The 22,981-nt window shown below is 40.0% G+C and overlaps 1 protein-coding gene across 3 annotated transcripts in view; it reads left to right on the forward strand.

Moving 5' to 3' along the window:
• Positions 1-22,981, forward strand: part of LOC140489354 (transcription intermediary factor 1-alpha-like) — a 102,353-nt gene that overhangs the window by 40,453 nt on the left and 38,919 nt on the right. For all 3 annotated transcript variants that reach the window (XM_072588832.1, XM_072588833.1, XM_072588834.1), the window contains exons 2-3: positions 5,430-5,545; positions 17,133-17,280. In XM_072588832.1, coding sequence (XP_072444933.1) covers positions 5,430-5,545; positions 17,133-17,280 — 264 coding nt within the window. The remainder of the gene's footprint in view (positions 1-5,429; positions 5,546-17,132; positions 17,281-22,981) is intronic.

Raw genomic sequence — 22,981 nt, forward strand, 5'->3', positions numbered from 1 at the left:
TAATTGAACAAAAAATCCACTCTATTCACTATTGTAGATTTACAAAAGTAAGACAGTAAGCATAGACTTGAACCCTTAGCTGCTCCCTTGCCGTGAGCTCCCACACACCGGTTTCTCCAAGGTCAGCTGTGATTTTTCGCTGTTTGTTTGTTTATTTTTCTTAGATGTCCATAGGTACTTGAAACCAGACAGCAGTGTAGATTTCTTTTTCCTTTTGCATCACTGCCCATACTGTCACTCTTCCTCCTTTTTAAAGTGCTGTTGTTTCAATGTCTATTTCCCCAAATTTTCAAAACAATGCAACATTTTACAAAACAGTAATTATTGCTCCTAGAATTTGAGGAAATCTGGTCCAACACTGAAGGTACCTCCAAAAAAGAAGCAGCTCTGACAGCCAAAATTTTTTTCCTGTCTTCCATCTTGGATTACCCACAATCAAACTTCAGTGGAGAGAGTTCTGTCAAAGCTACTGCACTGCAAATGGGGTAGTATCCCACCTTGAAGTGAAATCCACCAGAAGGGTGATTTTTCTTGTCGGAAGGAGCATTTGGTATGGACTGCAACTAATGCCTCTGGAGCTAGCTTGGATGGCTTTCAGTGAATTGCACAAATTTATCTGTGCAAGATAGTTTATTCACTTTTGAGAGAATTGCGCAGTACACAGGACACACTCAATCATAAAATTTACTTGGAGTCATAGAGATGGACAGCATGGAAACAGGCCCTTCGGTCCAACCCGTCCATGCCGACCAGATATCCCAACCCAATCTAGTCCCACCTGCCAGCACCCGGCCCATATCCCTCCAAATCCTTCCTATTCATATACCCATCCAAAATGCCTCTTAAATGCTGCAATTGTACAAGCCTCCACCACTTCCTCTGGCAGCTCATTCCATACACGTACCACCCTCTGCGTGAAAATGTTGCCCCTTAGGTCTCTTTTATATCACTCCTCCTTCAGTTATGAGAGATGATTCCATAAAAAAGGGGCCTGACATGACAAACACTGACAGATTGCTACCCCTGCCTGATGAATGGAGAAACATGGGGCAGGACCTGAGGATAAGGGGTCCATCATTCATAATTGAACAGGAAAAATGTCTTCTCCTGGAATTTTAATTCTTTATATTATCTACCCCAGCGAATTATGGATGCCCCATTTTTAAACATATTTAAGACTGGAATAGATGGATTTTGATTTTTCAGGGAATCAAAGGATTTAGGCAACAGGCAGGAAAATGGAAGTCAGCCATGATCACAATGAACAGCAGAGCTGGGCCATAGGGACAGATGATTGACTTCTATTCTCATTTCTCATGTTCTTATGTTCTTACAACAAGTCAAGCCTTTTAATCAGGCAGTGGGAATCCTGCTTATCTTCACCAAATGCCTCCCATACGCCCGTAAATTCCACTTCAATTATTTGGGTTGTAAAGAGAGCAAACTTAATGGTGGACAGATGGTAACCCCAGCTAAAGCAGAGATATCATTGCGGAGCAGAGAACTCAAAGATCAAAAATCTGATCATTGACCCTGTGAAGTTAAATTTGGGAGCAAGGGGAAAGTTCCTGTTCCTTCTGGTTCATAATGCAGTTAACTCATGGATGTACCTTGTGTTGCCTTCTGATTCCTAAGTCACTGGAAACCCAGCCTTTAAGGGTTACAAGTAAAATTCTTGAAAATCAAGTCATGATACCTGCTTGAAGTGTTTGTGACCAGTATGCCTCCCGAGAAAAACTGATTGGGGTTGGGTTTGAGACTCAGAATTTTTTAACTCCAGCTTACATCTGAACCCAATTTGCAAAGCAAACGTGTCTCTCATGTTTGTTTTGGTTGAAAATGCTTTGCAATCAAAGGTTAAAACTCACAACAGCATGTTATAGTCTAACAGGTTTATTTGAAAGTACAAGCTTTCGGAGTGCTGCTCCTTCATCATGTAGTTAGTTGGGCAGGATCATAAGACACAGGATTTATAGTAAAAGATCAAAGTATCATACAACTGATGTGATGTATTGAACAAACCTAGATTTCTGTTAAGTCTTTAATCACTTAGAATGGGAAGGCAGGATTCGATTGATTCATTTGTAAATCCCAGAAGTTCTTTCAAGTCACAGTCCCAAGACAATTTAAAGTTTTTTATCAGTATAAAAAATGAGAAAGGTGACATCCCAGCTCAGACAATGCATTAAAGATTAGGTTAGAGTCTGTCTGTGTCCCAACCGTGTCAGACTGGTTCTATTTCCAAAGTAGCAATTTATAAAATGTCACATGGACTGTATATAGATTGTGTGTAATAGAATGTATGTGCATATACAAATCTGCAAATGTAAATTCGCCCCACAGATTTATGTGTGTGTGTGTGCGCGCGCGAGTGTGACGGAGCTTATACCTATGAGAGGGTGTGCGTGTATGTGTGCTTGTGTGAGAATGTGTATATGAGTGTATTTGTATTGGGGTCACCTGTAGTGTGACATGAATCCAAGATCCCAATTGAGGTCCTCCTCTTGGTACCAGACTTGGCTATCAGCATCTGCTTGGTGGCTCTGCATTGTTGCATATCCTGAAATTTGCCTTGGAGGACAGTCATGGGTTCAATTCCTGCAACGGCTGAGGTTACCATGAAGGACCCTCTTTCTCAACCTTTCCTCTTACCTAAGATGATATGACCCTCTGGGTAAATAACCACCAGTCATCCCTCTCTAACAAGAGAGCAACTCTGTAGTCCAGTACAACTGTGGTGACTTTACTTTGGGGATTGGTTAGCTCAGTTTGCCGGAAAGCTGGGTTGCAATGCAGAGTGACGCTACTAGCATGCGTCCAATTCCTACACTGGCTGAGGTTACTATGATAGACTCTCCTTTTTGACCTCTTCCACTGTCCAAGGCATGGTGACCCTCAGGTTAAATCACTACCAGTTGTCTTTCTCTTCTGAGTGAGCGGCCCTAGGATCCAGCAGGAATATGATAACTTTTCTTTATTTGATCAACCCTTATTGCACATAGTACATTTAACAAATTGACCAGAGTTGTGGGTCTGGAATCACTGGGAGATCAGTAAGAATGACAGATTTCCTTCCCTAAACAACATAATTTATCCAAATAGGTTTTTACAACAATTGACAGTGGTTGATGGCCTTCGCTAATTTCAGATTTTTATTGAATTCAAAAACGCCATTTTCCTTCTGGTGGGCTTCAAGCCCATGTTCCTAGAACATCAGCCAGGGGTTCCAGATCACTGGTCCAATGACGTTATCATTACATCACTATCTCCCCTATTAGAATAACAAGTAATTTAATCAAAGTAATCAAACATAAATGATAGTCCATGAAATTGAAAAAAGACCATAATCCCTATAGAGTGACTGTTTAATACTTATTACCATTTACTTTCCCATATTACCCTAAAACGATTTGTTATTTTCATTTTGATTGATTTGCCCTCCAGCTAAACAAGAAAAGGATTAAAACTAGAATGCCAGATATCTACCTGAATCTCCATCGAAAGCTTCAACCTTGACCGCATATGCATCCACATTAAGATTTTCAGGGGCTCCAGCTTCATAGACAGAATCTTGGAACTTTGATGCTTCATCATTAACGTCAACAACAACCACTATCAGAATCTGTGTTGAGGACTGAATAGGAAATCCATTGTCCCCATCCTGAAATTGAGGATATAGAATTTTTGTATTTCATGGTATAAATGGGAGACCAATGCCAGCAAACCTGATGATTCATCAAGTTGATTGATTAAATTGACAATTCATTTTCAGTATTAAAGAGATGTATTAATATTCTGGTGAAGCAAGAGGTGTTGGAGCTGCTACCTGAAATTGAGAGTTTTCGGTATTTTTAATTGGCCTCCACGTTGCTTCTTTTCATGTGCTCTTCATCAAAGAGTGTGGTTGTTTCTTCTAGAAGCCAATTCAATAAGATTAAGAGGTGATCTTATTGAAACGTTCTCTCGTGTACCAGATGAGATCAAGAAGATGTTTCCTTTTGTCAAGGAAGATTAAAACTAACAGACAAAGTTTAAAAAAATAATGAGATCTCCCTTTCAAGAGTCCAGAACTAGAGGTCATAGGTTCAGGGTGAGAGGGCAAAGATATAAAAGGGATCCAAGGGGTAACTTTTTCACACAGAGTGATGCGTGCATGGAATGAGCTGCCAGAGGAAGTGGTGGAGGCTGATACAATTACAACATTTAAAAGGCATCTGGATGGGTACATGAATAGGAAGGGTTTAGAGGGATATGGGCCAAGTGCTGGCAAATGGAACTTTATTAAAGTTCTGATATCTGGTCAGCATTAACAAGTTGGACCAAATGGTCTGTTTCTGTGCTGTACATCTCTGACAGGTTTTTTTCCCCTGAGGGTTGTTAGAGTGTAATATTCTGTTCCAATGAAGTTAGTGAAGGTTAATCTTTAATTTTGTTCAAGGTTAAATTGAATTAGATTCTTGAAAGAGAAGAGAGTTGAACATTATGGTGTGCAGACAGGAAAAAGCAGCTGGTATCATAATCAGATCAGCTGTGACCTTTTGAATAATGGAACAGGTTTGAAGGGCCAAAAGGCTTTTCCTACTCCCAAGTCCTAGGTTCTATATCTATCCAATATTTGGAATAGAAATGCATTAATCTGAGATCTTCTTTGGTACACTAATAGCCCATGTCATGGAAGATATAAATGCAGTTTTCTACATGTAATCCCCAAGGTATTCCTGATCTTGAGAGATCACAGAAACTCCCCAACAAAGAAACATCTTTGATCACCTGCAATGGAAATCTTTGTACTCCTTGTCATCTCGCTCATGCCAGATACTGATGCATGAAGAGTTTGAGGCAGCAGAGAGCATGGGTCGGGCTTTTCGTTTGTAGGATCGGTGTGCCAAAGTGTCATCTGTGAATAAAGCTGAAATCTTTGCTAACACAAAGTTACTCAGTAATTGCGTAATTCCATTTTAAGACAGACAAAAAAAATTGAAGTCTACTTACTCTAATTTTAACTTTTCTGATGTTATTCTTGGAGACTTTATTATGGTTTATTTCTGGGTATGCATTTGGGAATCTGTGTGGAAAGTATTTAATAAGATGCATTAATTCTATCCAAAAATGCTACCATTTTTAGAGGCCATGAAGACTTTTCATGAACGGGTCAAAAATGTTGAGACTGTGAGGTTTTGTATCAATAGTTTGACTCTTTGACAAGTTAACTGCTGTGGAAGTTTTAAACTGAACTCACTTATATTGCAAGCCTATTGAAACCGTTGATACATCTGTGTAATGTCTCATTTGAACTGTCTGTTTCTTTGACCATAGCACATGTCCTTGTGATGCTGACCAGAAATGAAGAGGAAAAAGTTTGTTTTTAAATTATTGTATTATGCAATCCTGTTTTTAAAATTGCTGAATTATGTGTCTTTCTTTCTCAGGGCTCATTTGCTGTCCAGTATGCAAGCAGCAATGTTACATAAAGGACATCATTGAGAATTACTTTTTGAGGGACACTGGCGAATTGGACAGCAGCTCGAACAGGAAAGTTAGTCAGGTAGAGTGTACGACTTTATGAAAACTTCAAAGGCAGTTTCTGTTAGCCTGTAATGCGCAGTTTGTTCTTACACAGCTTTTTGGCTGGTGTTATCTAAGTAGGATGGTTGCTATTATTTCTGATGCAAACTGAAATTGAGCTAAATAAGCATCCTGTAGAAGAAAACACAAGTGATAGATTCTAAAATCTCTTTCCAATCCTTCAGCTTTATGCCCTGATGAGTCCCTGCAACTGATTCATTGACAGTACAGAAAGAAAACTTGACTTGGCTGGTTTTACTTGGCCATGGCGGTTGTGGGAGATATTGAAAGCACTGGATATGATTTTCTAAAAGTAAATGGATTTTAGAACAGTCCAAATGGACTGGAAGTGAATAATTATAGAACTGCTATTCAAGAAAAGAGAGAAAATCAGGAATTGCAGACTGTTTAATCTGACATCAGTAGTTCCATTCTTGAAAGCCAGTTGAGCGCATCTTTACTCAGTCTTACAATTTCTTGCAGAGTGAACTATTACAAACACAAGTGTTTTATATGTTCTCAAGTGAAGCCCCACTCAACGCTCACCATCTATATTTGATTAAACATACCAGAATACAAGTAATGGAGTCCCTTCCTCTTTAAGTGAAACAGTTAATTTGCACCACTAGACTTGTAATCCAATTTTAAAAGCACTTCCCCATAGTCTATACAAAGCATATCATTGCGAAATTGCCCTCCGCTAAAAGCCCTAACAATTTCCTTGAACAAACCATTTTTTGTGAAACATTTGATTAATACATCCATCCATTTCATTTTAGAATTTTTTTTCCTTCATTTGTTTCAAGCCAGCACTTTTCAGAGAGTAACATTATCCCTAAATGACTGATTATCTACATGCATTCAATGGGTATATTATCTTCAGTTAGCTCCTTGTATAGAATCTTTCACAATATTTGGCAAATAGAATTCACCATGCAGTGCCCCACAAAGAGTCAGTGTTTTAACAGCTAGACTACTTTAACTTACTTTCTTAGCTTCTTGAGTTAAATAACATTTCCTGTTTTACTTAGAAATAGTATAAAACTATGTGAAACATCACTTAAAAACAAACTGTTTCAATATTCTTTCGGTCACCTAATGATAAGAACTTAAAACTGGGTTTTATTTTAGTTTTGCTTGCCATTAACATTCTCAATTTCAGGATGTTTCATTATAGCATATAACTCCTAACACCTCAAAGCTGGCATCAAATCTAATGAGTGCACAAAAAATCCAGTTGACTGATCAGACTTTGCAATTGTTGCTTCTTCGTGATAGAAAGGTGAACATAATTAAGATGGGGTTAACATCCTCTGAGTAGTATTACTTATATCAAGTTATTCCAGACCTTGCCAGCTTGATGCCTAGTCCAGTACATTTTAAAAACGTCATAAGCCTGAGTCCCAATTTTAAATTCAGCATGCATTATGAAAGCTCTCTTTTTATAATGCCAAATAATTCATTGCAGTGCGTGGTTTCAGTTAAACATTTTAAATAAACTGAGTTCACCAAATAAAACAATACAACACGGAAGCATTATTTATTTCCTTCTACACCTGCTATTCTCTGGGCAGTTTCAGCAACCCTTCTTTGAAAAGTATCTCCCTGCAGTAATATGGCTTTTATTTCACTCTATCTCCTCTCCCATGACTGTATGGCCAATGAGCTGAAAATGATTTGAGGTCACTTTTACAGTTGTGGGAGTCTTTTCAAAGATCTGTACTTTAAGAAACCTAATGACTAGCTTCACATTAACCTTGTAAGTCTTACACAGAAAGACCTTCAATTTAGTAAAAGTCTGCATGTGCCAAAGCTGGTTGCACCTATTTGAATAAATCATTAACACTCGAGCTATCTATCTTCAATTGTTTTGTCAATTGACTTTTAAGTTCTAATACTCTTCTCAAATGTCGTCCCTATGTCAGTTTATTCTGAATGTGTAATGTCTCTTGGTCCTGTTTATGGCATAACCTGCACTTGCAGTTTTAAAATGTAAAGTGTGAACATTTGGAAAGTAGATTGGGCAGCTTGGCTGTCACTGGTCATCCTGTGGCTCCATTGCTTTTACCTAGTGACAGTTGTTTTATAGCAGCACCACAATTTTGTTTTCTCCCTGCACATGTTTCCCATAAGCAGGAGACCATTATTCTTCCTTGCCTTCTCCAAAAATATACATCCCTGATTTATTTCATTGCTTCTGTTTTATTTCTTCCCCATCAGCTCACTACACTTGCTCCCCCATATCTTTTTAGTTACTATGGTGTATCTACCTGACTCCAATCCTGATACTGTCACATTTCAAAATCCCACTTGTAAGCTTGCTGTGAATTGCCTTTAAATTGCAGGCCAAGGACCTCCAAAAGAATTTCCCCATTGTTTTGGGGGAGCCCCTGTTATTTACTGTCCTTTAGTCTAAATAAAGAAGTAATAATCCTACTTCCGCATTTCGGAAATCCGATTCAATTTATGAGCTGTTTTTGACATATGATTAGATGCTTCCCCATTTTAGGGGAAAACCCCTTTTATTTGTGATGTGGAAGCTTCAGGTGACAGCTGGATGAATTGAAGGAATATCAGGTCTGTTTCCATCCAAGCAAATGTTACTGGTGCCTAGTATACTCTTTTTTTAAATATATATAACTACCCCCGCCCCCCCCCCCCCCCCCCAAACCCCTCAATTCCTGCCAAAATACATGCAAATGAATCCAAGTGCATGAGAAAAATGAAGAGAAGAGAAAATACAACCAAAGGAAAAGAAATAGGAACTGACAAAACAAGGAAAGACCATCAGGGCCAAAGGCAAAAAAAAGCGAAGATGAGTTTTAAAAAATACAATTTATCATGAGCCACTCTGAGGGAGATTTATTCTATTGATGACAGATCAGGACCGGGAGAGAGCAATTGGAGATCAGCACTGGAGTATCCAGAAGTGAAAGTGAGGACTGCCGATGCTGGAGACCAGAGTTGAGAGATGTGCTGCTGGAAACGCACAGCAGGTAAGGCAGCATCCGAGGAGCTGGAGAATGATTAAGGGCTTTTGCCCAAAACATCGATTCTCCTACTCTGCTGCCTGAGCTGCTGTGCTTTTCCAGCACCACACTCTTGACTGGAGTATGCAGAGCATGTGAAAGTGACACTAGGTCAAAAAATTGTGTGCATTCTGTGTGTCCATGTCGTCAGATTGCAGAACATCGAATTTGAGCTCCTTTCCCTGTATACACTTGTACGTACAGGTCAACTGCTTCTGAGGTGGTTTTGCAAACTTCCTGTGAAATACTTTGTTAAACGTGCTATGTAAATGCAAGTTTTGGCTTTTTTTTTAATGGTATTTAATACAAATTGATTACCTTAATCAGATCTGAAACTGATGCTTAACATTGACCTTAAGCAGCAAACTCTTTGGTAGACAGTTCAGGAATGTGACTTTGTTTAGGTCAAGTTCGATTTAAAATATTTTGTTATTGGTTCTTTTCTTAAAACTTAGGAATAAATATCTATATCTTAACCTCTATTGTTTGTCAAACCTAAAAACAAATGTAACTATTCTGCAGATGCTGCCCAACTGATGGTGAACTCAGGAGATTAAGATTATCTTTAATAAAACTCCACTTGAAACGTCTGTGTGGTGTTCTTTTTGAAATGCCCATGTAACAGGGCAAAATATATCAAAGTTTGTACATCACCTGGGTGATGGTTTAAGTGGTTTCCTTCTGTGCTCTGATTTTTGAGACTTTTTTTCAGAATACATCTGAGTAAGTTAGGGGTTATTTTCCATTTTGGAAGTACTGACTCCAGGCCTGTGGATTGAGCTAAGACCCCTTAATTGCTGTCATGTTTGAGTATTGGGTGAGGCAAGAGATAAACTGCACAACCTGCAATGTCGGGCACATCACTGAAGTTGTAGCCAAGCCAGACAAGCTGAATTGAGTACTATGGTTGTGGGCCGAATGGGATTATGAATTCTGAGCTGGGGGTTTCATTGTTCAGCTTAGTATTTATTTAAGTGCCGTAAGTTCCCAATGCACTTGCTGCTTGTCTTCTGATCAGAGTGCTGCTTGAAGTGAACTGTAGCACCTCTGGTAAAGTCAATACAACTTGACTTTAAAGAGAGGCTGTACTCCAGTTGAATGTTTCAAATGTTTTTGGCCTCTCCAGTGGCTCACTAGTACATAGATGGCCCAAACTGATTAGGAAATCACCCAAATTCCTGCTGCTAACTTCAAGAAATTGCAAACAAGGAAATGAATCCTCTTTGTGACACTTGGCACTAAACACATGCTCAAGCTTTAACTTGCAGCACAGTGGTTAGCAGGGACCCTAGTTCAATTCCAGCCTCTGGTGACTGTCTGTGTGGATTTTACACATTCTCCGTGTCTGCTCGAGTTTCCTCTGGGTGCTATGGTTTCCTCCCGTAGTCCAAAGATGTGCAGTTAGGTAGATTGACTATGCTCAATTGCGCATAGTGTCCAAGGATGTGTGGGGAAGTTGGACTAGTCATGATAAATGTGGGTTTGTCTAGGTGGGATGCTTTTCAGACTGTGGATGCAGACTGAATGGGCCAAATAGCTTCTATCTGCACAACAGGGAATCTATAATTTCACGTTTCCCTTCAGCGTAAAAAGTGAGAGTCAAAACAATCCCGTTAAACCACATCAAAAAGTAGGAAATGATTTGTTCCCTGGCTTTTTGCCATTAATCTGCATTGGCACACAAAATAATGGTTATGCCAACCTATAACCAGGTGAGTGTGTCACAAATTGTACTATTGTCTTTTGGTTGAGAAAGACTTGTCTGTAAACAAGGCTGTTGCAGCACTGATATGAATAGAATAAGAACAGATTTGTCAGTGTTGTAATAGGATCTGTTTTTTCAAATTTATTTGAACCCAGTTCAATAATTCAGCAACTGAGATGACTGTGCAGCATAGTGATCAGCTGATTATCTACCCTCATCACCTAAAGGTTCCACTACATTTAATGCAAACTTCATAGTTAGATCTTGCTCGAGATCTAACATTCTAAGTTTGGCTGTGCCGTAAACGGTTTGCCATTAATACCTTTATTCCACTAATGCGTGTTTTAAAAAATATATTTTATGCTGTTTCTTGGGTGAGATCCTAAACTGAGGACTATTTAAAGGAGAAAAATAAGTGATCTGATCATATCTCATTGCACAGCAAGATCCCATGAACTGCAGAGATGGGCTCCTCCGTTGCAACAATGTCTGTGCCTTCAAAATCCTTGATTGTCCTTAAAACACTTTGGTACTCCAATGAAATTATTACTACAACTGTGCTTCCTCAAAGAGGTTCCAATCTAGAATGTCAGGCTAACACTCTGGAGATATGGTTTGTGTGCACCATGGCAGGCAGGCTGAGGGAAAGCATTGGTGCACTGGTACTGTCACAGGACTTATAACTAACATTGTGGGGACATGGGTTTGAATCCTTGTATGGCATATGGTGAAATTTAAATAAAAAAATCAATTGAAAGCAAGATTGATGGCAGCCATGTTGATTGTAAAAATCTATCTAATTTTAGCAAAGAAAATCCACCACCCTTACCTTGGCTAACATGACTTCAAACCAATGTAGTTGAATCTTAGTTGCCCACTGGGCAATTAGGGGTGGGCAGTAAACTAGCCTGGGAGGCCATATCTCGTGAATAAATATAAAAACTAACTCAATTGAGTTTGAGAAGGGCGCTATGGAAATCCAAAGCTGCTGCTGAGTTTGGTAAACCCCAGAGCAACAGTGTTTAAGTATTGATGATGGGAACAGTCAAATTCACTGAAAATGTTATGAAGGTTGTGATGGACCTGTTTCCAGATACTTTCTAATTGATCTGTTCAAGGATATTATTACATATCTATGGAGCATGGGCTTTGAACCTGGGCCTCCTGTTTCAGAGGTAGGGATGCTACCATTGTGCCACAAGAGCCATTACAGACTTGATTCAGTACTGAATCAAAAGAGCTACGTACCTCTTCCCATGTCATTTAAAACCAATGACACGTGGAGTTTGAGTAAATTCAACTTCATGGGGAAAGCTCCCTGTGACACAGCAACTGGCTGGTCATGTGAAGAAATGACCTAATGATTAGGATGACTTTTTACAGTTCGGCTCTTCCATTAGATCTTCCATATCTGGAACATTTTATTTTTCACTGATCTGATGCATATTCTACTCCAACTCTAATTTTGATGTGTGCCCCTCTACCCATGCCTTCAGGTTCTTCTGTTCTAGCAGAAGCAAGCAATGTGTTGCAGCTTGTTCATGTGGACATATTTGATGGAAAGCTGACTATCCTTGTCCTAAGAGTTTCCAGTCTAGTATAGGATTTTTTTTTCATATCCTGACACTGATCCAGGTGTTGACATATGTGGTCAAAATGAGACATGCTTCTAGACTTCCATCATTTCAACAGTGAGGGTATTGTTTTCTAGGTGTCTGATTTTATTGCCGTTTATGGTTACCATTTGAAGTTCACTTTGGGACTTGAGCACAAAGGTCTATGGTAACAGTGTGGTGCAGTATCGAGAGAGTGCTGCGCTGTTGGAAGTACTCTCTTTTGCATGATACATTAAGTGTGATCCAGGTGGCTGTAAAAGATCTCCTGACAAAGAGGTGTGAAATTACTCCCAATTTCCCAAACGTGAGAGTGATAGAGTATGGAAATGAGCCCTTTGATCCAACTTGTCCATGCTGACCAGGCTTCCTAAGCTAAACTAGTCTCATTTGCCTGTGTTTGACCTATATTCCTCTAAGCTTTTCCTATCCATGTACCTATCCAAATTTTTAAAAAATGCTGTGGTTGTACCCACCTCTACCACTTCTCCAGCAGTGCGTTTCATGTACGAACCACCCTCCATATGAAAAATTGCCCCTCAGGTCCATTTTAAATCTTTCCCCTCTTATCTTAAGCCTGTGCCCTCTAGTTTTGGCCTCCCCTATCCTGGAGAAAAGACCTTGGCTGTCCATCCTATCTATGCCCCTCAGTGGTTAGTACTGCTGCCTCACAGCACTAGGGACCCCAGTTCAATTCCAGCCTATGGTGCATGTTCTCCTAGTGTCTGCATGGGTTTCTTCCGGGTGCTTTGGTTTCTTCCCACAAACCAAAGATGTGCAGGTTAGGTGATTTGGCTGCGCTAAGTTGTCCATAGTGTTCAGGGATGTGCAGGTTGGGTGCATGAGTCAGATGTTAAATGTAGGGGAACGGGTCTGGGTGGGATACTCTTCAGAGGGTCGGTGTGGACTTGTTGGGGCAAAGGACCACTCGGGATTCCTGATGAAGGGCCACCTGATGAAGGAGCGGCACTCCGAAAGCTAGTGCTTCCAATTAAACCTATTGGACTATAACCTGGTGTTGTGTGATTTTTAATTCTATTTAAAAAAAACCTCTAAAAGGTCACCCTTCAACCTCCTATGCTCCAGGAGAAAAAAGCCCCAGCCTAGCTAGCCTCCAGTCGCCGTAGCATTCTTGTAAATCTCTTTTGTATCCTTTCCAGTTTAATTACAGCCTTTCTATAGCAGGATGACCAGAACTCTATGCAGTACTCCAAATGTGGCCTCACCAATGTCCTGTTAAGCCACAGCCTGACATCCCAACTCCTGTACTCCATGAACTGATCGACGAAAGCAAGCATGCCAAATGCTGACTTGACCACCCTTGTCTACTTGTGATACCACTTTCAAGGCACTATGAACTTGCACCCCTAGCTCTCTCTGTTTGACCACTACCATTAAAGGGCCCTACCATTAACTGTGAAAAGTTCTGCCCTGGTTTGTCCTAGCAAAATGCAAGACCTCTCATTTATCTGAATTAAAATCCATCTGCCATTCCTCAGCCCATTCCTTCGTCCAGATCCATTGTACTGAGATAACATCCTTCACTGTCCACTGTCCACTGTACCACCAATTTTGGTATCATCCATAAACTTACTAACCGGACCTTATATTCTCATCCAAATTGTTTACATAAATGACAGATAACAGTGGACCCAGCACTGATCCTTGCACACTTTTTCAAAAACCAATATCACTCCAACTGCTGTTCACATTGTTCTCACAGAAAATCACTGTGTTGAAACTGACTGTCAAGTCGTCTGCATTAGACTCGTGACTACACTTCAATAGTAACTATTTTCCAATATAAGTGTTAAATGCTGTCAAGTTAGAAAACTCCAACCTTGGCTCCTCTGTGCCAATGCTAAATTAACCATGATGGATATGCATGAATTACAACTCATGGATCACTGCTGTGCCTTTCCCACTCTGCACCTGATTTGCAAACACTCTTGATCCCTTCAATTCTGCATTCAAGAAGCCCAGCCTGTCTTTGAATGTTGTCAAAATGAAACTCTCGTTTAGCTCAACTGTCCACTACTCTCATCTATTGGAGGTGGTCTCTGGAGTACATTGAGCAGTTTGCATGCCTGCACGATCTCGTCTATCAAAAGGCCACCGTTGTCTCGTTGATCTGGCTGTGTTAGTTCAGCTTTTACAAAGTATGGTGGGGACTGTTTAACAACAGTGAGAAGAATGCTGCCATTTGTTCAGAATAACAACAACTCATCGATCAATATGTATCACACTTTGGGTCCCAATCTCTTAATGATAAGCCAAAGCAATAGCAAAGAAGGAATTAATGGAAGAAAATTCAACGCGTTACCTTGTAATCTGTCTACTCAGGTATCCGTTGGTTGATACACTGCATAACAAGAACCCTCCGCTATCCAAATGTATCTCACTTTGAAAGGTTTTGAACACCTGCCAAAAGAAAATCCCATTTAATTCCAAACATCACAGTATGCCCTCATTCCATGCATGAATAAAGAAAAAAAAGTTAATCAAAATCCAGATAGTTTTACTTTTGTTTTATCAAATCCATATTTTTGATTTGACTGCATCTCCATTCAGTCCTGAGAGGCCTTCTCCCATGCCTAATGTCAGTTGAGAGCTCAGATTTCTTGGTCCTGTAATAATCTGCAGTGTTCCAACTGAGCAATCCTGGTCTCAAAGCTTTCACAAACTGAAACCTTTACCCTGACGCAATTTGTTCCTTTACCTAGTCTGAACAATTTTTTCCCCTTTTATCTCGGGGAAGCTATTCTTAACAAGGTCTCCTTTTAAACTAAATTTAGTTTTTAACAAATTATTTTAAAAAATTACTCTTAACTTCTGCCAAGTCAATGGCTTCATATCATTTCCTCCTCTTGTCATTAAACCGCAAAATATAAACACAAATTCAAAAACCCCGCAGGAGACTTTGGCCACATGCTGTCTGATACATACTGGTTTAAAGTCATAGTTCTGAAAAGACTGACCTAGTTAATTAAATCCTTCCACTTAAATAGACAAAACTCAAAGGCGCACTTGTTTAAGATCCACATTCTGAAAAATAAATGTGTATGCAATCTCATACCTTTCATCATACCGTTTGCTCAAAAGCTGTAAAGTACGTTATTAAATGATGAGGCACTATTCCTTGAGCTGAGGTTGAGCTTCATCAGAACACTGCAGAAAGCATTCATCATCTGCAGTGTGTTACACCTGAGTCAGGAGGAATGCACTGTTGTTCTAGTCTCAGTGTACTGTTGGTTACAAAACTGAACAAAAATACTTTTTTCAATTACCAAGATGACCAATGAAATACCTTACCTATATCAGGTTCTAAAATTAGGCAATTGCATCAACCAAGTTTCTTAACTACAATAAGTAATTGGTTTATTATTGAAACTTATTGGATGAAGATGCAATAATTGCTTCACACATAGGTCAGTAATATAGAAGTGTAAATGTAGATTGCTGTAAGTGACCTCAAAGAAAATGTGCACGCAGACATCTTTGGAAACACAGAGAATAATCTCTGAAAATGAATTAGCTTGACTTTCTGTTTTAAAACAAAATGGCAGATGGTTTATTCTTGAAGGTGACAGCAAAATGTATAAACTGTGCTTCCTAAACTTTCTCCCATGTGACACTGTTTTGGTGCTGGGAAGTTGACACAGCTGCAGAATTGTGACGGGATGGGGTAGTCCACTGAGGGGCTTCGGTCCTGTGGGATTGAGCAGGATATCTGTGTGGTAGGGGGATCAGAATCCTGTGAGAGCAGCAGGTGGGGGAGGAAGCTGTTTAATCTAAAGTTTATCAAGCAACCAACCTTCCTGTTGGGCTTTTCCAGACAGAATTCAGGCCTCCAGAATTGGGCAGTTGGTCCCACCTTCTATTTAAAATAAAACAGTCTTAATATAAAAGGGCCACATAACTGTTAGCACTTGAAGCTCTGTGGCAGATATTGCTGGCCCTAAAGGGATTGGTGATCAATGACTTTGGAAGCCCTGACAGTGAGTTCTGACACTTGTGATTAACTCACCAATCGCCCACAGTTTAGATTAGATTACTTACAGTGTGGAAACAGGCCCCTCGGCCCAACAAGTCCACACCGCCCCACCGAAGCGCAACCCACCCATACCCCTACATCTACCCCTTACCTAACATTACGGGCAATTTAGCATGGCCAATTCACCTGACCTGCACATCTTTGGACTGTGGGAGGAAACCGGAGCACCCGGAGGAAACCCACGCAGACACGGGGAGAACGTGCAAACTCCACACAGTCAGTCGCCTGAGGCGGGAATTGAACCCAGGTCTCTGGCGCTGTGAGGCAGCAGTGCTAACCACTGTGCCACCGTGCCGCCCATAAAGTTTCTGAAATCTTGCACATGTAGCTTGCTCAGGAAATATAACCTAGAGAGATTCCTTCAATCATCTTTTGAAAATGTAAATCGTTTTCACCTTGAGGTCAGCAAGAGGGTTTTATTTTCAGAAATGGTAGAGATCAGCTGGGCAGCTTGGTCTTAGGCTGTCTTCCAACTGATAAAAACAAGAACGTCTCCAAGCCAGTCACTGTTCAAAAACTGCACCAGCACTGTCTATAGTAAAGCAAGCAATTCTAACCAGTCTTGTGATTTGTATAAAGCCATTTTAAAAATATGGCAATCCCTGGATTACAAGTAGGTTCCATCTTAAGGAGCTGTATATGTCCATCCGTACGTGAATTGGAACAATGCACAATACAAGTACAATATAAATTAGTTGCCCTAGGGATGAGAAAATGTTTGTATGTTGGTTCTTTAAAATGAATAATATGGGGTCTTTCTCGTAAATTGGCGTTTATAAATTGGGGATTGTCTGCAATCTTCAGTACCCACAGTGACTTTTCAATGGCATCTTTTAAAGAAACCACTCCAGCTATTGAATCAATTTTTACTTGATTCAGAACTGAAATCCTCCAAGAAATATTAGGTAGATGGTATCTTTGTAACAAATGTTCTGCTTGTGTTGAGGTGGTTCTTTTCATTAAAATAACCATGGAGATGCTAAATCATGTAATAGTGAGAGCATTTGTTACAACATTAAGTCTTCTAAGCATATCACAATGCTGAAAATTGAAAGCCCTCTTGGCAAAAAGCATGTTCTTTAGTAAGATTAAGGAAGTTTGCCAGTAGGGTAAGTTGTCTCAGTGTGAACTGACATTTCCCTTGTTGATTCCCCTTTTTACCTAAGGTATGTACCAGCTGTGAAGATAATGCTGTGTCCTCTAGCTTTTGTGTCGAGTGTGCTGAATGGCTCTGCGATGCCTGTGTTGAGGCTCACCAGAGAGTGAAATTCACAAAGGACCACACTATGAGCAAGAAGAATCCAGGGCTCACAGGTACAGACTTCTAAAGATTTTGTTCATACGTATGTGCATGCTTGCACAGGTATATCTTGACAGTGTTTGGAGTTATTGGTCAAAAGTTTTAATGCCCTTTTGAAGATTTTGACTTGCAACCTTTGTGGACTTTATCTTTTTTTTAGCTGTGAGCATGGACTGAGAATCTTGGCAGTTTATCCAGTTGTGCAGGTCTTCACAGCTAACTCCAATCCTTTTCATCTACTTTCCAAAAAGGATGTTAGTGATTGAGACCAAGAATCTGAGGTGATATGTATTCTCTTTGGTTTGAGGGTACAAGGGGCAGATGTCGTGTCTGCACTGATTTCCAGATAAAGATTTTCAACAGTCATCAAAACTTCAATTAAATCACCCCTTGCTGTTCTAACCACTAGTGAGAGCAAGCCCAGCATGTCCAATCTTTGTTTGTAATCCAGTGCAGCTCTACTGAACCACCTCAAATAAATGTATATCCTCCCTTAAAAAAGCACACAGTATTTGAGATGTAATCTCACTAGTGCTCTGTTTAACCAAAGTATAACATCCCTACTTTGGTGTTCAATTCATGATAAAGTGTAACTTTCCATTAGCTGCTTTAATTGCTTGCTATACCTGCAAACTAATCTTTTTTGATTCATACAGTAGAGCACCTAGATCAGTCTGCATCTCCGAGTTCTTCAGTTGTTCATGAAATGCTTCATCAAAAGTTTAAAACACTGAAGTAAAATTGGCTGTTCAAGACCATCAGTCCTAAGGTACAAATCCCAGTGAAGTCCATTTTTTTAGTCGTGTAATATGGATAAACTGTGGCAACTCACCAAGACGTCACCAACAGTCCTCCCAAATGTTCACCTTCAGTGCCTAGTGTGCAAAGATAATAGATGCATTGGCCCACCACCTCCAAGTCAGAAACCATCCTTATTTAGGCATGTACAGTAGCACCTCGATTATTTGAACAAGATGGGCGGGGAGTATTTTGTTCGGATAATTGGTCATTCGGGTATTCGATCTGATCGTAAATAGGTGGTAATTTATCAGTGCTGGTTATCCAGCAATGCACGCCATAATGCTGTTTAACCAACAAGTGATCTATCATAAACAAGCAGTAACTTGAATGCCGTTGGTCGAACATTTCTTGGTTTTCAGGCAATGCACACCATAATTCTGTTTAACTGATAACTGAATACTGAATTGCCTAATGCCGTTTTTACAGGACCTTGAGGTTTTGTTTGAATAATTGATGTTCGGATAATCGAGGTTGTACTGTATTAACCATTTCTTCATTGTATCTGGGCTAATATTCTAGAAAAAACTGGCAACATGAAAGTGTTTTCACTGTCTGGTTTGCAGTGGTTCTAAGAAGGTGGCTCATCACCACCACTTCAAGGGCTGTGAATCTTAATCTTGTTAGTAATGCCTACCTTTGAAAATAAATTTTAAAAATATTTCAATGCGAATTTTATCACTGTTGCAGAAGATGAACTGTGCTACTTGGTGCACCATCTTCTTTCAGTGCTGTTAGAAAGTTGACAATTATGACTAGCTATGTACCTATGAAATGTAGAAACTAGTTATTTCACATGTGGAAAGCATTGAATCGTGGAATTCTTGAATATGTACGAACCATGGATTGTACCTGGGGAGAAAGTGTTCTGAACTAAATAACACCAAGGTAAAGTTCTGCTGTGTAATCGTATTAACTGTTCCTTGCAGATGAGGAAGAAAAAACATGGCTAGTTGCAGATAGGAAAAGTATACACACTGTGCCTATTTCAACAAAGTACAGGGCACCCATTTTGTGCTTCATTTTTCAGGGTTGTGCTTTTTCCCAACTTGTGAATCTACCTGGTTTAACATTTAAACAAAGGTTGTCGGTCATCATTAATTGGTGCATTCTTCATGGCAACGGCTTTACCTGCCTGAGCCTGCTGGCTAACCCCCAGTCAAGATTCTTCATTCATACTGGACAAATTTTCTTTTCCCTTTGTTTTGGTATTTCTTGTAACTTGTCCTGATATTTACAAAATGAAAGCTTTGACAAAACATGTCTATTTTTCAGCGATACTCAATATGGAACTGCTTGATTTGCATTAATGTTGGGCTATTTATCATCAAAGATTGCACTGCTTGTAACTTGGATGTGAGGTATCAACCATTGAGAAGAGTTACTTTAGCTTGTGTACACACTGTATATCAGTTGCCTTTGTTTTAAAATACTCGTTTTAAAGCCCATTCCAGAAATTTGAGTACAAATCTAAGCTGTGTAATGCTGATAGGTATGCTGCATTGCTGGTGTTACCATCTTTTGAATGATATGTTAAACTGAATCCTCATCCATCCCATTAGATAAATATAAAAGATCCCATAACACTGTTTGGACGAAAAGCAGAGAAGTTTTAAAATGAATGGATAGTCCAATCATTATCATATTGTTGTCTATAAGAGCTTACTGTGCACCAGTTACCTGCCACATTTTTTATATCACAGCTTCGACTACACTTTAAAATAATGTAATTAGTCATATTAACACTGTGGGCCATCCTGAAGTTGTGAAAGGGAACCCAGAGACTGGTCAGAGAAAAGCAAACAGTGCAGTTTCACAGCTGATTGTGGGAGCCATGCTTATCAGGACTACATACTGTAGCTAGGAGTGAGCAGTAAGAGCTTGATCAGCTAAGTGTTTGTTTTTAACACTGATGAAACTTATCATTTTGTTTTGTAAATCTATGATAGTAGAGTGAGGGTTTATTTTTATTCTTTACTGAGATCTACCTCTTGAATACATTTTTAATATATAAGATAGGTATTAAGTTAGAGCAGTATTTGTGAGCAGTAAGACTGTTAACACTGGGTTTTTGATAATGTGTGCAGTTTATTTTTCTTTGGGTATATTCTGGGTCTGTAGATTTATTTTAAGGGGATAGTAGGCTTTTAGTAGAGTGTGCTTTTCCTGGGAGATCAGGGGGGATTTCAATGTTCATGGAGATTATCGTAGAATCCCTACAGTGTGGAAGCAGGCCACTTGGCCCATCAAGTCTACACTTACCTATAGGGAGAGACCCTCCAACTCAGACCCCCTAACTCTATCCCTGAAATTCTGTATTTCCTGTAGCTAACCCACCTACACTGCATATCCCTAGACATCTTGGGCAATTTAGCATGTCCATCTAACCTGTACCTCTTTGGACTTCCGGAGGAAACCGGAGCACCCAGAGGAGACGCATGCAGACTGTCCCCCGAAGGTGGAATTGAGCCCAGGTCCCAGCGAATCAGCAGTGCTAACCACTGAGTGTGTTTGGATGCAAATCCTACTAGATTGCATGGATCAGTTAGACAACAGTGAGAGTTGGTGAGCAATTTACAGGAACCGGGGATGACAGTTTCAGGAAGATAGAAACACCCACAAATACATTCAGGTAAATGGGCAAAATTGGCTTGAAGGTAGGCGACAGCGGGTGGTGATGGAGGGTTGCTTTTCAGACTGGAGGCCTGTGATCAGCGGTGTACTGCAAGGATCAGTGCCGGTTCCACTGCTTTTCATCAGTTATACAATGATTATGATTTGAATATAAGAGGTGTATTTAGTAAGCTTGTAGATAACACCAAAATTGGTGGTGTAGTGGATAGTGAAGGAGGTTACCTCAGAGTACAACTGGACCTTGATCAGATGGGCCAACGGGTTGAGGAGTGACAGATGGAGTTTAATTTAGATAAATGGCAGGTGTTGTATATTAGTAAGGCAAATCAGGGCAGAACTTCGATAGTTAATGGTAGGGCCCTGTGAAGTGTTGCCTAATAAAGAGACCGATAGGTGCAGGTGCATTGTCCCTTGAAAGTGATGAAGAAAACACTTGGTACGCTTGCCTTTATTGGTTAGTGCGTTGAGTATTGGAGTTGGGGAGTCGTATTGCTGCTGTACAGGACTTTGGTGAGACTACAGTCTGAACTCCCTGTGGTAGAAAAGGTTTTCTTAAACATGAAAGGGTTCAGAAAAGATTTACAAGATTGACGACAGTATTGGAAGGTTTGACTGATAGGGAGAGGCTGAATGGGCTTGGGCTTTTCTCCCTGGAATGTTGAAGGTTGAGGGGTAACCTTATAGAGATTTATAAAATCATGAGGGGTATGTATAGGGTAAACTGCCAAGGTTTTTTCCCCAGTATAGTTGTGTCCCAAACTAGAGGGGTTTAACAGGTTTAAAATGAGAAAGGAGAGATTTAAAAGGGATCTGAGGGGCAATTTTTTCACACGAACAATGGTAGGTGTATGGAATGACCTGTCAGAGGAAGTGGTGGAGAGGGTACAATTACAATTTAAAAGGCATCTGTATGTGTACATGAATAGGAAGGGATATGGGCCAAATGCTGACAAATGGGAGTAGATCAGTTTAGGCTATCTGGTCGGCATGGGCATGTTGGGCCGAAAAGTCTGTTTCCGTGCTGTACAGCTTTTTGATTCCAAGATTTTTTTTTCCTATTTCATTTAATAAATCTGAAACTAGCTTATTAGGTAATAAGCACATCAAATTTCTGCTGTATCTTAAACCAGACAAAAAGAGTAGTGATTGTTTGACGCCAAATGTTGAATCCTTTGAAGGGAGGAGGGAAGTGATTGCATCAGAGAATATGTGAATCACAAGTTGGGTCATATCCAAAGAAACACAATTTGCTAAGGGCAGAGAATGTTCCCAACATGTTTTCAAGAATAACCAGTTCTAATTTTTTGCCAAATTAATGCATGAGCTACTTTGAGACCAGATGGAGTGTTTGTATCTTGTCCTGAATGTGTCAAGAAGCTCCATGCCATTCAGGACAAAACAGCCTGCTTGATTGCCACTCCATCCACTGGCTTCGTTCTCTCTTTCCAACACCAATACAGTGGCAGCAGAATGTATCATCGGCAAGGTGCACTTTAGTGACTCACCACAGTTTCTTCAACAACACCTTCCAACCCTGTTATTCCTGTAACCGAAAAGGTAAATGGAACACTGGGTGGAATGTTGACTCACTTGGAGTGGCGCCATGGCTCAGTGGTTAACACTGCTGTCTCACAGGCTTTATACCCTCAAAGCATCGGATTGTGTCACTGGCTTTTAAGATTGTCAATATACTCAATTCAAACTTGATTGGAACTTGGTATTTTTTGGGGGGTATAATTTAAACTGATTGGCAAAATTTGAATTTGTTTTTATCTCTTACCACCTTAGCCAGTGCTATCTGTTCTGAAGCAAATTGTATTACATTGTAAATTCTCCAGCACTTGGTATGCTGGCCAAGTCCTTCACTCTATTAAAGGTACAGTACACTTCTATACCTTCATAACAAATGTCTCAACGGTTTCAAAAGGCAAGCAAGACAAAAGCCTGCCAAGTGGGAAAAAAAAGCTTTCTTGACAAGCTCAACTTTACATCACTAAAGGTGTTCATCCTAGCTTCTTGGGGACACAGTAAAATCTAAATGTTTGAGTACTTCCCCAAGTCTACACAGTAATGAGGACCATTCGCTGGTTGAGTACACAGGTGCCTGATTGACAGACCGATCAATGGTTCATACCACCCAGCCTCTGAGGCTCAAACTAGCAATTTGAAACAAGAGGAAATCAAGGAAGTCACAAAAGAACCAAGAACACGACACCACTGTGCACATTTTGCCAAAAGGAACTAATGTCTGCATAAGGCCACTGATTTATTTCCCATTCATGG

Source organism: Chiloscyllium punctatum, chromosome 18 (genome assembly GCF_047496795.1).
Source record: "Chiloscyllium punctatum isolate Juve2018m chromosome 18, sChiPun1.3, whole genome shotgun sequence".
Classification (NCBI taxonomy): domain Eukaryota; kingdom Metazoa; phylum Chordata; class Chondrichthyes; order Orectolobiformes; family Hemiscylliidae; genus Chiloscyllium; species Chiloscyllium punctatum.